Consider the following 13,666-nt stretch of genomic DNA (forward strand, 5'->3'; position numbering starts at 1 on the left):
GCCGATTTCATTCCTCAAATAAATTGATAAGCCCCCTCCTCTTTTCTGTTGTCGCGCCAAAGATACGCATTTATAATTATCAATGTTAGGTGCATCATTATCATTGCTAAACCAGGTTTCAGAAAATACTAATACATCCCACTTTAACCTCAAAGTTGACAGCAACACAACTATTTCATCTATTTTGTTTTGCAGGCTTCGTGCGTTTAAATGAAAAAAAAACTGAGAGAATTGTTGAGAGACTTTCCAGAATTCAGCATGTACTTATTGAAAGAATCAATATCAAAATAGGTCATGATAGGTTTCTTTTTTCCCACAGAAGATCAGCGCGCGTGAAAACCTAAGGCTACCGAATGTTTACCAAGTCGTCTTCGCAAGCAATGCAGATTGCATTCTCTCCGGTTCTGTTCCTGACAAATATTTTGCCACCTCTCTGCCAGGTATACTGGTAGCCACACTGCTTTGCCTTTGAACGTGCCAGCCACAAGAGTCGCCTGTTGAAGGCTGTCAGGTTGTCAAAAAGGCGTATGTCTGATTGCTTAGCTTTCAGATCCTTTACTTTTGCTAGCCATTGATCTTTTGTTTTCCGGCTGACAAAGCGGATCAGCACAGGAGGCGTTTTGTCCTCATTTTTCCTGTGAGGAAGTCTGTGCACACCTTCAATTTCACTCTCAGTGACCGGTTCAAGGCTCAAAGACAATGCAAGGTCGTTCACAACAGCCAACACGTTTTCGTTCTCAGTGTATTTCAGACCATGTATCTCAAGATTCTGGCGTCGTCCATACTGTTCAAGGTCATTTATTTGCCTTTTCAATCGACCCACCTCAGCCTCAGACCCCACCGATTCTACGACTTCAAGACGTTTGTTCAGATTTTGTATTTCCGTATCGTGTCGTTTTTGCGTTTCTAGAAGCTCGTCATACTTGGCTGACATCATCTGCACTGACTGTTCAAGACTTTCTATAACTTCTTTCAAGCTACTTAGAGCGTCGACTTTCTCTTTCATCTGCAAGAGAACAGTTAACTTGGCGTTGATTTGCGATAGTTCAGCCTTGTGCTCACATGCCTGTTCATTTTTCGACTTTTCATTCGACTTTCCCCCTCTGGTTCTGGCAAGTATGCAAGTCGGACACTTCCATGTGGTCTTGGAGGCTTTCCCCTTTGTACTTTTTACATAACCTCCAGAACAGTTTGCATTGCGGTAACTGCAACTGCATTCGTCAAAAGTGATACACTCGTCGCCATCAACAAGTATCTCTTTACATGCAATACAAATAGTATTCTCCGACATTGCTCGGGACTGCAACAGAGGATAAAGTACTATAGGCAACGAAGTAAGGTGCCACTCGCACTACAGTTGCATGGCAGCGGCAGCAGCAGCAAAGACGAAAACTATAGGTAGCCTTAACAGTGATAAGTATAAATGCCCACCAACCTGTAAAATAGACGAACTCGGTCACGGAATGTCTGTACGCCGCCGCTGCCACTGCCAAAGTGACTGCAGTGCACTGGAAAACGAACGCCCCCCTGATGAAGCCGATAAGCAGCAGACGAAGCTCAATTCAGTGAAGATAGATGGCAGCAGGGGAGAATCCGGCCAGGACTTGAAATACGGTTGCTCTGAACGCTTGGAACAGCGATGTAGCCGATGAGTAGGCTCCGCGGTCGTTTCCAAAGCTCGGGCAGCGCTCCTGTAAAATAGACGAACTCGGTCACGGAATGTCTGTACGCCGCCGCTGCCACTGCCAAAGTGGCAGCGATAGCGATCCGTAACGATAGCTGTGAGATTATTGTTCATTGTTTCAACGTTACGGTCGTATTCTCCAGTTAAAGCGGAAAATCTGTTCTGTAGCGAAATTCGGAAATCCTCTACTTTACCTGTTAACGCTAACTCGTTAATAGCCCTCCGCTTCAGTAGTTTCCTTCTTTCCCTCTTCAAATCTAAGCTAATACGAGACCTTACCATTCTGTGGTCACTACATAGGACCTTACCGAGGACCGCCACATCCTCTACGATGCCGTAAATAGTTTCTATCTGAAAACTCTACTAATAACTCTCCCCTGCGCTTCCTAGTATCGATCCCATAGTCGCCAACCGCCTGGTCTCCAGCTGGCTTTTCGCCTACCTTCGCAACGAAGTCGACCATTAGTACAGTGTACTGAGATTTTACTCAGTACACTGAGATTTTTTTTTAGTTAATGCGGATATATTCACTTTTGTCAGGGCAAATTGGTTCATGACAGCAATTTAAAACAACAAACTCTGTCCTGTCCTCACGTCTCTTTCTTTTTCTTCAATACCTTTGCGCAAGTTTATTCCTTTAATGGATATATTCTACTACGAAGTGGTGAGGAGAATACCCAGAGCCTCCTCGAATTAAAGCTTATGCTGACAAACAGCTCTTTCATGCCTTATTGATGTCATAAGCTACCTGCTTTAGCACAAAAGAACAACAAAGGCTTTGCTCACCTTTGCAGATTGGAAAACACCAGCGGGCATGGCGTGGAATGGAACATCGTGGATTGCAGCTCTGTCTCTGCTCCTGTCAACGCTGGGAGGGTGCCTGGCGTTTCCTGAAGGCGCACGTGCCTACAGTTGTGGCGACTTGCTTCCCGTTCACCGGGGATCTCAACACCTCAACGGGAGCGACTCCCCTTACCAGCTTGTGCAGGAGAAAGCGGCGTTTCAGCCCAACGATTCTATAAAGGGTACTCGCGTACAAACTTGAAAATGAAAGCTGAGAATCGGTTTTATGAAAGGAAATGACGCACTAATTGAGTCGCATATCTCGGTGGACGCTTGTTCCCCGTTAACGCTCCGGGACGCTAACATGTTCTCGCTACGAATGCTCTCCGCTACTTAGTAAGATGCGCTGGCGAAATGGGTAGTGCGACAATTCAAACTCTGTCTATATACCAGTATATTCACGTCCATGGAATGCACGTGAAACAAAATGTTTCTCAATGAATGCTTGAACCGGCGAAAGTTAGTTTGATAAGTCATCTACGAGGTTGAAGGCGCGTTGCTTCCAACATCGATGGCGAAAGCCGCATAGTACTTACATAATGGTGGAATACAGCATTAATGGTAGCTTTATGAAATACGGCACACCTATCACACGGAATGTAACCGTTTTGAACGCCAGCGCATTACCCCATGCGAAGTCGCGGTTCATCAGCTGTACCTCAGAGCCCGTCTCTACACAGACCTTATCTATCGTGCTGATTACAAGACTGCTTATTGATTCTTCCAGTGCTGAAATCGCATTCATTAAAAAGTCCTGTGCATGTATTTGAGGTCTCTGTAACCTCTATACCACGACTGATAATTTTAGGCACTCATTCCTGCGAATCATGCATGGTACTTAGGCTGCCGGAAAAATCCCGGGGAATTCGCTTTTAGATATTCAAAACGGAGATTTAGGTGTTGGAACATCAAAATTAGCGTATGGTTAAAGTTAGGAAACAATCATCATCCGGACTACGCCCTTTGCAAGCCAAAGGCCTCTCCTATGTCTCTCCAATTAACCCTGTTCTTTGCAAGCTGCAACGAACGTATCTCCGCAAATTTTCGTTTCATTTTTTCGATTCATATTTTATTGATTCACAACCAAAATCAACACAAGCAACATTGCAACAAGCAACTGGACCACTAAATTGCAGCCTAGTTGGGATCCATGCAAATTATGTTCAGAAAACTAAATCAGCAGACAGCACAAAGGCGGTACGCACTCTCAAAGGCGGAAAAAATGTCACAACCTGTTGCAATATACGACTTTAGCAGTGTAGACAAGTTAGGATTTTCCTTTATTTCTACTGGAATTTCATTTCATATTCTAGTCTCCACAAGCATAAGAGTTAATTTCGAGAACACATTTTTGCTAATTGGAGGGATAAATCATTTATTGCAATGCTTTGTGATTTATATTGCGAGGAGATAAAGTGTGATCAGGCTAAAGCATAGTTGCTGGTTATGGAACGGTGCACCACTATCGCAGTTTTGCGTTGAATTGTTAGATGCAGGGAAAGTATCTCTAAGGATTTTAAGAGAGGCTGCCTACGAGCATGGCAACAAGCAGATGATATAAACATAATTGCACTTTTTGGTATTTTGAAGAGTGGTTCTAAGTATGTCGAATAGGAATGGCCCCAAGATTCAACACAATATGAAAGGGCACTTTGAAATAAAGTGAAGTATATTGTTCTTGAAGTGGCTGTATCAAAATACTGTTGACATTTTAAGTGTAAAACATACACTGGATAACTTCTTGTTAGGAGATTCGATGTGTAGTTGTCAGTGAAACTGCTCATCCAGTATAATTCTTAAGCGTATGATTTGAATAACTTGTTTAATTACACAGACTTTAATGTGAGCATCCGGTTGTTCAGTTGGTAGTGGCCTGCGTGGGGAGCTGAAAAAAAAAAAACTTGCTTTGTTTCGGAAAAGTTAAGTGCCAGCTTATTACTAGCGAACCATTCAGAGACAGACCAATCAGAGACAGAGAAAGGTTTAGACTTTTGACCCCATCCTCACAGGATTCACAACATAGATCAAGGCAGTGTCGTCAGAATACATGAATGCTGTAAACTTATCTATAGCTCTCCAGAGGTCATTTATGTGAGTAGGGAACAGGATAGGTAGGAGGACGTAACCCTGGAACAAGCCGGCCCCAACAACCCTATATTCGGATTTTATATGGAGCAATTCAACACTCTGTTTTCTACCATCATAACTGCGAAAAAAAATCGAGTGTTTACCGCGAAAACCATAGCACTTATTTAGCATACCTTATTGTTGTGTTGCACCGAGTCAAAAGCTTAGTTTAGTTTAGTTTATGGGGTTTAACGTCCCAAAGCGACTAAGGCTATGAGAGACGCCGTAGTGGAGGGCTCAGGAAATTTCGACCACCTGGGGTTCTTTAACGTGCACTGACATCGCACAATACACAGGCCTCTAGAATTTCTCCTCCAAAGAAATTCTAGCCGCCGCGGCCGGGATCGAACCCGCGTCTTTTGGGTCAGCAGCCGAGCACCATAACCGCTGAGCCACCGCAGCGGCCGAGTCGAAAGCCTTTTCAATGTCTTAGAAGGCGCCCAATAAAAATTTGTTATCATATAATAGCTGATTTATGAGGTTGGAAATTGAGAGGACCGCGGAGCTAGATGAATGATTGCTCCTGAAACCATGCTGACAGGTAGAGAGAATAGCTTCGCTTTCCAAGAAAGCAATTACCCGCGCTGCTAAAAGTTATTAATATAGAGCACTAATACTGCTGAGGATGGAGATGGGACGATGATTTTCAAGAGCATTATGATCCTCATTTTAAGTACAGGAAGAGCTTTATCTACCTTTAGAGAGTCTGGAAATATAGCTTCATGAAATGCGTGATTAAAAACTTTTTCCAGTGGAACGGCTAAGATATTAATGCATTCTCTTAACACAAAAGGAGAGATTTCGTGTATTCCAGCAGAATGCTTTGCTGGTATGGCATTAACATGTAAAGATTTCATCAGCGGTTATATATCAGTATATCCGAACAATGGCGAACTGATAGAAACGGTAAGAGAACTGTGAACCAAAGGACGTGCGTGCGCAATACGAGAGCCTCTTTCACGGAATAAAATATTAAATGACAGCACTAATGAATTCAGCCTTAGTCCAAAAACTTCAAAGTCAGGAATTACAACCAACAGCTGAAACCAACAGCTGTAGGTAATGATTCCAAATCTCAGTTTCCAATCATTGAAACTTTTGGCTATATTATTGAGTAGTATTCTTTTTTACGCTTTCTTACAGCTGCGGTGATCTATTTCGCGCAGCGTTGAATTTCATTCATGTAACTTCTTAATCTCATCCGTCCACCTAACTTTCTGCCGCCCCCTGCTACGCTTGCGTTCTCTTCGAATCCAGTCCGTTACCCTTAAGGACCAGCGGTTGCCTTACATGCCTTGACCAGATGCAGTCCCGAAAGTCTCGGGTTCGATGCAAGCCGCGGCGTTCCAATTTTGGTGGAGGCAAAATTCAAGAGACCCATGTACAGTGCGACGTCAGTGCTCGTTAAAGAACCCCAGGTGGTCAGAATATTTCGAGCCCTTCACTACGGCGTCTTCTATAGCCTGATACGCTTTGGGACGTTAAACTCCGAAAAACAAACCAAACCATGCCCTATTATTCGTCTTGATTTCGACTAGGATGTCATTAAGACGCGTTTGTTCCCTCACCCACTCTGACCATCCGGTCTCTTAAAGATACACCTACCATTTTTCTTTTAATACCTGGCTGCGTTGGCCTTAACTTAAGCTGAACCCGTTTCTTAGGACATTCCGTAGTGTAATGGAAGCTAAGTTAATTAAACTTGGAACAAAGAATGCACAGAAGCTGTAGTTGCAGAAAATATTAAAATGTTCCTGAAAAGATTTTTCGTTTATTAAAATTTTCATTGTCAAGTATTTCTAACTCTTAATAAAAGATAAACCATAGATCACTTATAAAAGCTTATGCTACTTGTAACTACTGCTTCTGTGCGTTACTTCCGCGCAGTTTTATTTATATAGCTTAGATAATATTGTAGCGCCCCTCCCGCCGAGCTTTGGCAATAGGCGATCGAAACTCCTTCCGTTTGTGGCGCCCATAAATGAAGTCCACACCAACCCTCTCAGTGGATGCAGCGCAATAGTTCGCATTCGAACGCTGTCAAACAGGCTCTTCCTACCCATAGCTCGGACAGTACCACTGCTAAAAAATATTTTATGGTTAACTTCTGCAGTCTGAACTCACCTTTACGCGCACGCACTGGCCAGTCTGAGCTTTGCTACGTCAAAGCTTTCAGTAATTTCCGGATTACTCGGAAACGCACGAAGGAGGTTGCTTGAATCGAGAGGTTTTTGTCCTTCTGCTGCTATTGACTCTCCTAGCAACATTATTTTCGCAAATAAAGTGCGTTACTGGGTGCGGTACGTTCCACTTCACGCCTACAATTTGGCTTAATAGGTTCGCGCCTATGTCAGCCACTTAAACAGGAACACACAAGACAGCAGCTCACTATTGAGTGCCTTTATAAATATCTATGTTGGTTGGACAGTATGATAGAAAAGAAATGAATAGAAATTTTTCTCCATGAAAGAAGTTGCAATCATTGCAGCTGAACTAAACTGTCGCCACGGTACACACATACACTACGTTTAATTACCACCTCAATGCTTCCATATTTTAATACTTGTCATTCCTCAGATCTGAGGCCTTTGAAACCGTATCTTTCTTTGCAGTGGCCCTGTATTCAAAAAGCGCTTACTTCAGAGGCTTCATGGTGAAAGCCCTCGACGAGCACGGCAACCAAGTGGGCCACTTTCTACCTGGCGACACCTACAAGCCCGTGCAGCGCTGTTCTGCCGCCACACACGCTAACAACGACGACAAAAAGGCCGTCGAGATGCTGTGGAAGGCACCCGCGAACGCAGGAGGAAAAGTGCACTTCAAGTGAGTTCGCTCAGTTGTGTCAGTCAAGCTTGTCTTGCGGGCGTTTAGCCTTGCCGCATGTACCGTCTTCACCAAAAATAACCGAGCAACGGTGGCTTATTTTTCAGTCGCGTAGCGAAGCATTTAGTTTGAAGTAAAGTGAATCCTTGCCCTTACCATCTGACGCCTTTCGGTCTTGACGGCTGCGATAAAGGATCCACTATCTGGCGTAGCAGGAAGAACCCGTCCCTCAGTTACTTTTAGAAAATGGAGTATGTATATGGGTTTTTTTCACCGTGGTTTGTTCAGATAAGGTCAGTGTGTTATGGCCTTTTAGTGTGCGAAGCATCACTTCGCCTTGAGGGGACCTAGGGCAAACGCTGAATAAAAATAAAAATCCAGCGACTGGGATTCGAACCAGCGGCGCCGCAAACATATCAGCCTCGCTAGCCACTGCATGACAGCACTAGGCTATCACTGAGTTTTTTTTCTTTCTGTCATAGTATTTATTCTTCCTGGTTATATATATATATACATACAAAAAGTTATTTATAGAGCACCTACGTAGGCGCTACGTGGCACAAACTTGATAGAAACATAAGAGAACTAAAAGGCCGCCAAGGATATACAGCACATTAGGAGAGGAAACCAATTCAGTAACAAGTCCAATCCTTCGTAAGTGCCCGTTACTTGCAGCAACATTCGGATAAAATGAACTCTGAGCGAAGCAACAGGTTCAACGTTGCGGTCTTGCATGCGCTTTTTCCTAAGGCTATCATGTCAAATCAGGAGAATCATATCATAGGGTTTCGAGTCAGGTGGGGAAACAACAAGGTAGGGCACACTGTAGGAATTAAGGAGAAAATCTTTCTGTAGCGTCCTCTGCAGCACATCCAAAAACAAAATCGCGTCTTTGCAGTCTATAAAACAATGTTCAATTTTTTCAGGCACATTGCACAAGCGGCAGTTTACAGAAGCCGCCAAAATGTTTTTCCTGTCGAAGCAGGTGTTGACAGGTAGACTTTCGGTGGGTAATTTATAGAAAAATGTTATGATGCAAGGAGAAATTGGCATTTTACGCACTGGCTTTAAAACATCATTACCCATGACTGCAAAGTAGACATAACGATAGAGTGGGGGCGGGAAGAGCGTCGTTATCAAGTCTCTGTATAAATGTTTGCGTGAAACAGAATATAAGTACTCATTTGAAAACCGAACTGTCAATGACCGCACGGAGGCATAAACTGCCTGCATGAAGTCTAGTAAACAGGGGCATGAAGTAAAATTAAAAGAAACTACTAAGTAGCGAAGTAGAGCCATGAAGTTAACGAGCAAGATTGCTCTAATAATTGGATGGGAACAATCACGAAAAAATAAGAAGCGGGCAGCCAACTGTCTCACATATAGGTGATCTAGGCCGAGACCTCCTGCACATACAGGCCTGAGAAGGTTATCACGCCGCACCAGTATATTTAGGAGGCACACAAGACCATTCTATTCCATCGTTCAGGGGCGGAGTTGTGCCCCATGAAGCAAACCATAAGCCAGAACCTTTGGAGCGATTCAGTTGAGCGCTAGAAACAATGCCAAATCGATCTATTGTGAACGTAACATCATCAGTGCTGGGCTTGTCGATGCAGAAAAATGCAAAATAATCAGCATATGTTAGCAATTTGACTTCATTACCGAAAAAAGGGTACCCATGGATGTTACTGTACGCGAAACACTCAAACAAGGCGGTTTCCATGTAAAGAGCAGAAAGCAGAGGAGACATCGGACGGCCTTGCTTTACGGAAGAGCGGATTGGCACGGGGTTTGAGAGCTGGCCATTAATAATTAATCGTGTTGAACAGCTGCTGTAGCAGAGTTGCACCCCCTTAAGTACAGTAGACCCCACATTTGCTTTCTCTAGAAAAGAAAATAGAAATGTATGGCGAACACGGTCAAATGCTTTCGCAAGATCGGTCTGAAGCAGAGAAAGCTGCTCGTGATAGCTGGAGGAATGTTCAAGAATTGTACGCGCAGTGTGAACATTACTTCGAATGGAGCGGCCTCTAAAACCGCACGTCTAGGGAGATCTAATCAGTACGGCATGGCGAATTGCAGGCGAGTTGATAATACTTTAGCAAAAATTTTGTAATCCACATTTGCCAAATTAATGGGGCTATAACCTTCTACGGGGTGCCGTTTTCCTTCATCAGTAGTTTTCGGAATTAGCAATGTGTGGCTTTTTCTAAAACACTGAGGAAGGGCTTCTATACAAACCCGAGAAAACCCGCAGCAGGAATGGAGTGAGAATAGAGTTAAAAGGCTCTTAAAATTCGCCTGAAATTCCGTCAGGACCAGGTGTTTTTGAGACAGGTAACTGACCAATTGCATGTTCTACCTCTTTCTGCGTGAAAGAGCCGTTAATAACAGAACAATTGTCTTCTGATTTTTTTAAGTTGCGTATTTTCATTACTGAGATTTAAAACATACAGAATGTAAATTGCTTTAGAAAGATTTAAAGTGAGGTCATTCATCTATAGCCAATTATGCAAATTTCTAAGATAAGAACTTACCATTTGTTGTAAAGTGTGGAGCGAACGGTCTGTAAAGAATACATTGCTGTCTTCTGCATACGTTATGAGGTCAGAAGATTCTGGTATCAGAGAGATATCACTAACGTATATAATAAACAAGAAGGGTCCTAATATCGATCACTGAGGAACATCCTGCATGAGAACTAATTTGTCAGAACAGATACCGTTCACCACGACATACTGTAATTTGTTACCTGAATAACTCATCAGCAGATTAGAAGCTATTCCTCTCACACCACAGGCAGATAGCTTTCGCGGAAGGATGTCATGTTGAACGCAGTAAAATGCTTTGCGAAAGTCTGAAAATAATCCCAGTGTGTATCTACGGTGCTCAATATCTTCGATGATTCTGTCTTTGACGGTTAATAATGTTTGTTCTGTATATTTGCCTTCCATGAATCCATACCGAGACGCAGTTATTATATTTTGAAAAAAAAACATTTTTACTCCGATATATTGTTACATGGATTTCCGACATTAATAAAAAACCTATTCATGCATTTACCATTTCAAGGCCACAAAGACTACCATTGCCTGTTTAAATCTGATTGACCTCAACAACAGTTTTCCTTCCCATGTGTGGTTGATCTCTCGCTAAATCTTTGTGCCATCACTGTATATCTGGGAAAATCTCTTCGTATAATACTCTGCTTTTGCACGTCTAAGCTCGGTATTTAGGCTACTTCTAAACTTCTTAAATTCTTCAGAAAGCAGTGGGTTGAGAGTTTGCGCAAAGTAGTGATACATCTTATTTTTCCTTTGGATGTTTTTATACATTGTTTTTTCATGCAGGGTTTTCTGTATTTTTTTCAGTTATGGGTGAAACACGATTGAGGATAGCTTCATTGTAGCACTGCAAGGACTTACCGAGGAAGGTAGTGTACGGCCTATTCACTTCGTCCAACTCATAAATTTCATTCCAGTTAGTAGTCTCGAAGTCCTAAATCTATTGAGCGATTCTTTATTAATGTATCGGAATTGATGTTTCAGTTTATTACGGACACTTTTCGTGCGCACAGTAGGAATAAAACAGAAAACAGGCAAATGCTCACTGATGTCTGCAGAGAATGCACTGGATAGTGTGTCAATGGATGTCTCATTTGTAACGCATATACCTAATTTTGTAGGTGTTGTCCTAGTGGGAACCATTATATGATTTAAACAAGCTTGTGAAGAAATTAAACTGCAGAATTCGCGAGAATGTACTCATCTGCCTCTAAGTTTATATTTATGTCACCAATTTGAACAAACGGTTTTTCGGTGGAACTGACATGCAAAAATAAACGCCGAAGAATATCAAAGAAATGCACCTTATTGCCTGCAGGCGGCCTACATATGCCTGCAACGGTGACATGTGGCAGGGCGACGGTAAGACATTCGACACTCAGGGAAAAGGTAGCAAGTTCATCAATAACATAATGGGAATAAAAAATCCTTAATATACACTGTGTAATAAAGAGAGTTTGGGTTTGCTGCCCCAGCGGCTAGCGCCGACGAAGGAGGGGAAGAAGACAAAAGACGAAGCTGACGAAGCTCGGGTGCGCGCTTGCGAACGCTGGCCTGCTGAGCAGCACAGCTTGAACCGCTTGAGTGTAGTGAGACGACTCGCACAATTAGTGTGGACGGTCGGTCTTTGTTCAAGCGGTACTGCTCTGCAGGCCAGCGTTCGCAAGCGCGCACCCGAGCTTCGTCAGCTTCTTCTTCTGTCTTCTTCCCCTCCTTCGTCGGCGCTAGCCACTGGGGCAGCAAACCCAAACTCTCTTTATTACAACTGCTATACCGCCTCCTCTGCAATCTAGCCGTTGTACTTATAATCAGAAAATTAAAATGCTTTTCGTGCGATCTTTTCCATGTTTCATTCATAACAACTGCATCAAAATTGACATTTAAAGCTGGCAAAAAGTGTTCAAGTTGCTCGCTCGTATTCCTTACACTACGCACATTTTAATGAATAGTAGAAAAAATTTTGTCCGCTGCGGTGAAACCGTCGTTGAAACCTGCGTTATCGTAGTAAGACGAGTTGGGGAGATGAGCCATGATGAAAGCTAGCAAATTCTAAAGGAGACAAGTAACCTATGGAAGCACCTTCTTACTCGGTCATTTTCTGCAGGTCGTACTTATCTTTTAAACAGATGACGTCAAAAAGTTCGCTCTCTCACGCGAGAGCTTTTCCCTCACTAGTCCAGACAAATTTCCAAGGTACTTGCTTCTTGCGCGCGACTGCGGCTCCTAATAACTGCTTCTTGGCGGGAGTCACATGCTCATTCACATAAACCACCCCCTTGCCCTCATAGCCAAGCCTCCCATTCGTAATGTTTTCCTTCTTTGCCTTAGCGAGAAAAGCAGGTCGCTTGTTTCGGCGAACGAAACGAACGACAATGTTGGTCACATTGGAGTTCCGCGTGGGCACACTGTGATATATGCCAACACCATCGTCAGATGTTGGCTCATCAACGGTCTATTCAATCTTCTTTACAGTATCCAGAGGGTCTGCCGTATCCATTACACTTTTTATTTTAAGGTTGGTTAATTTGCTGTACTGCTCAAGCTCTTCAACAATTTGCTCTAGACGTTTGTTTTTATTTCTCGGGCCTTCATTACACTTCATTATCTCGCCCAACTCCTTCCATTGTGCCTTAACCTCGTTACTATTTACCTTGGGCTCATCACACATGTCACTGCAATATTCGACACTATCTTTTACCGAGCTCTATTCCACTCTGCACTTGTCTTATGCACATATCTTTGCCGCCATATCATTTCAGAGCCGTTTAAATCCTATGACCTCTTCTTATTTTTTTTTGTGACGCCTCACTATGCGTAGTATAACGTGTTGCATTCATTGGATGCCTTTTTTCCTAATGAAGTTTCAGTTGCGTGTGAGAGTTCTTCTTGTCGTCGACTCCTTCGTTCTTGTATTTTCGCGCTGTTAAGCACCCAAGCATAAGAGACAGCTTCGGTTTGTTTTGCAATGATAGATGTTTTGGAAACATTGTTCGGTGTAGACGACGTCCCTAGCTCAGCGCGTTGAGTATTATAAGAGAAAGCTTTTGTCTCTGACTGCCTGCCGAAGAGGATGCCAACCTGGGGGGTTGCAGGTGGGGTCATAAGCAGGTGGGGTCATAAGAGCGCGTAACCTGTGTGATCGCTGAAGTTCTCCTTGTAACTTAACCTTGGGGTGGGTCTATAAAGGAGGGGGAGATGAAGTTAGTCACTTGTTCTCGCCTATTTTTAACTGTAAAGCATGCCTGTCTCTTGGCTTGATTTTTCAGAGCGACCGTCGTCCACAACTACCGCTTATTCTACATGGACCTCATGAGCAAGACCATGTCCGGGAGTTAGCTTTCGAGGCACTTCAATCTCGCATTCAATAAAATGTAGTGCAACAGAGCATTGTCCTGGCTCGTAAATTATTCTACGAAAAGAAAGAATACAGTGACAATGGATGGAGCAAGTCGACAGGGCAGGCGCTATCAACTGCAGATATTGTTATGGACACCGGACACCTCCTCTACGTCGTCTTTACGGAGATTATCCTTTGCAATATATTTCAAAAAGGTACATATATTTAGCGAATTTGTTCGAAACAAATCTTGTTTTAGCCCATACGTTCTCTATATTTTCTTTA

General features: G+C 43.1%; 1 protein-coding gene across 1 annotated transcript; it reads left to right on the forward strand.

Moving 5' to 3' along the window:
* The first annotated feature begins 2,498 nt into the window (after nt 1–2,498).
* On the forward strand, nt 2,499–13,380 carry LOC149338407 (putative defense protein 2). The gene is made up of 3 exons (XM_089550316.1): nt 2,499–2,709; nt 7,267–7,477; nt 13,311–13,380. The coding sequence occupies exons 1-3, from the start codon at nt 2,499–2,501 to the stop codon at nt 13,378–13,380; spliced, it is 492 nt and encodes a 163-aa protein (XP_089406442.1).
* Nucleotides 13,381–13,666: the final 286 nt, after the last annotated feature.

The sequence above is a fragment of the Amblyomma mixtum genome, chromosome 6, assembly GCF_055824585.1.
Source record: "Amblyomma mixtum isolate Tamu chromosome 6, ASM5582458v1, whole genome shotgun sequence".
Taxonomy (NCBI): Eukaryota; Metazoa; Arthropoda; class Arachnida; order Ixodida; family Ixodidae; genus Amblyomma; species Amblyomma mixtum.

Coding starts and splice junctions, on each gene's coding strand:
- LOC149338407 (XM_089550316.1), top strand. CDS start 2,499: ATGGCGTGGAATGGAACATCGTGGATTGCAGCTCTGTCTCTGCTCCTG. Junction 2,710..7,266: donor GCCCAACGATTCTATAAAGG/GTACTCGCGTAC, acceptor CTTTCTTTGCAG/TGGCCCTGTATTCAAAAAGC. Junction 7,478..13,310: donor GGAGGAAAAGTGCACTTCAA/GTGAGTTCGCTC, acceptor TTGATTTTTCAG/AGCGACCGTCGTCCACAACT.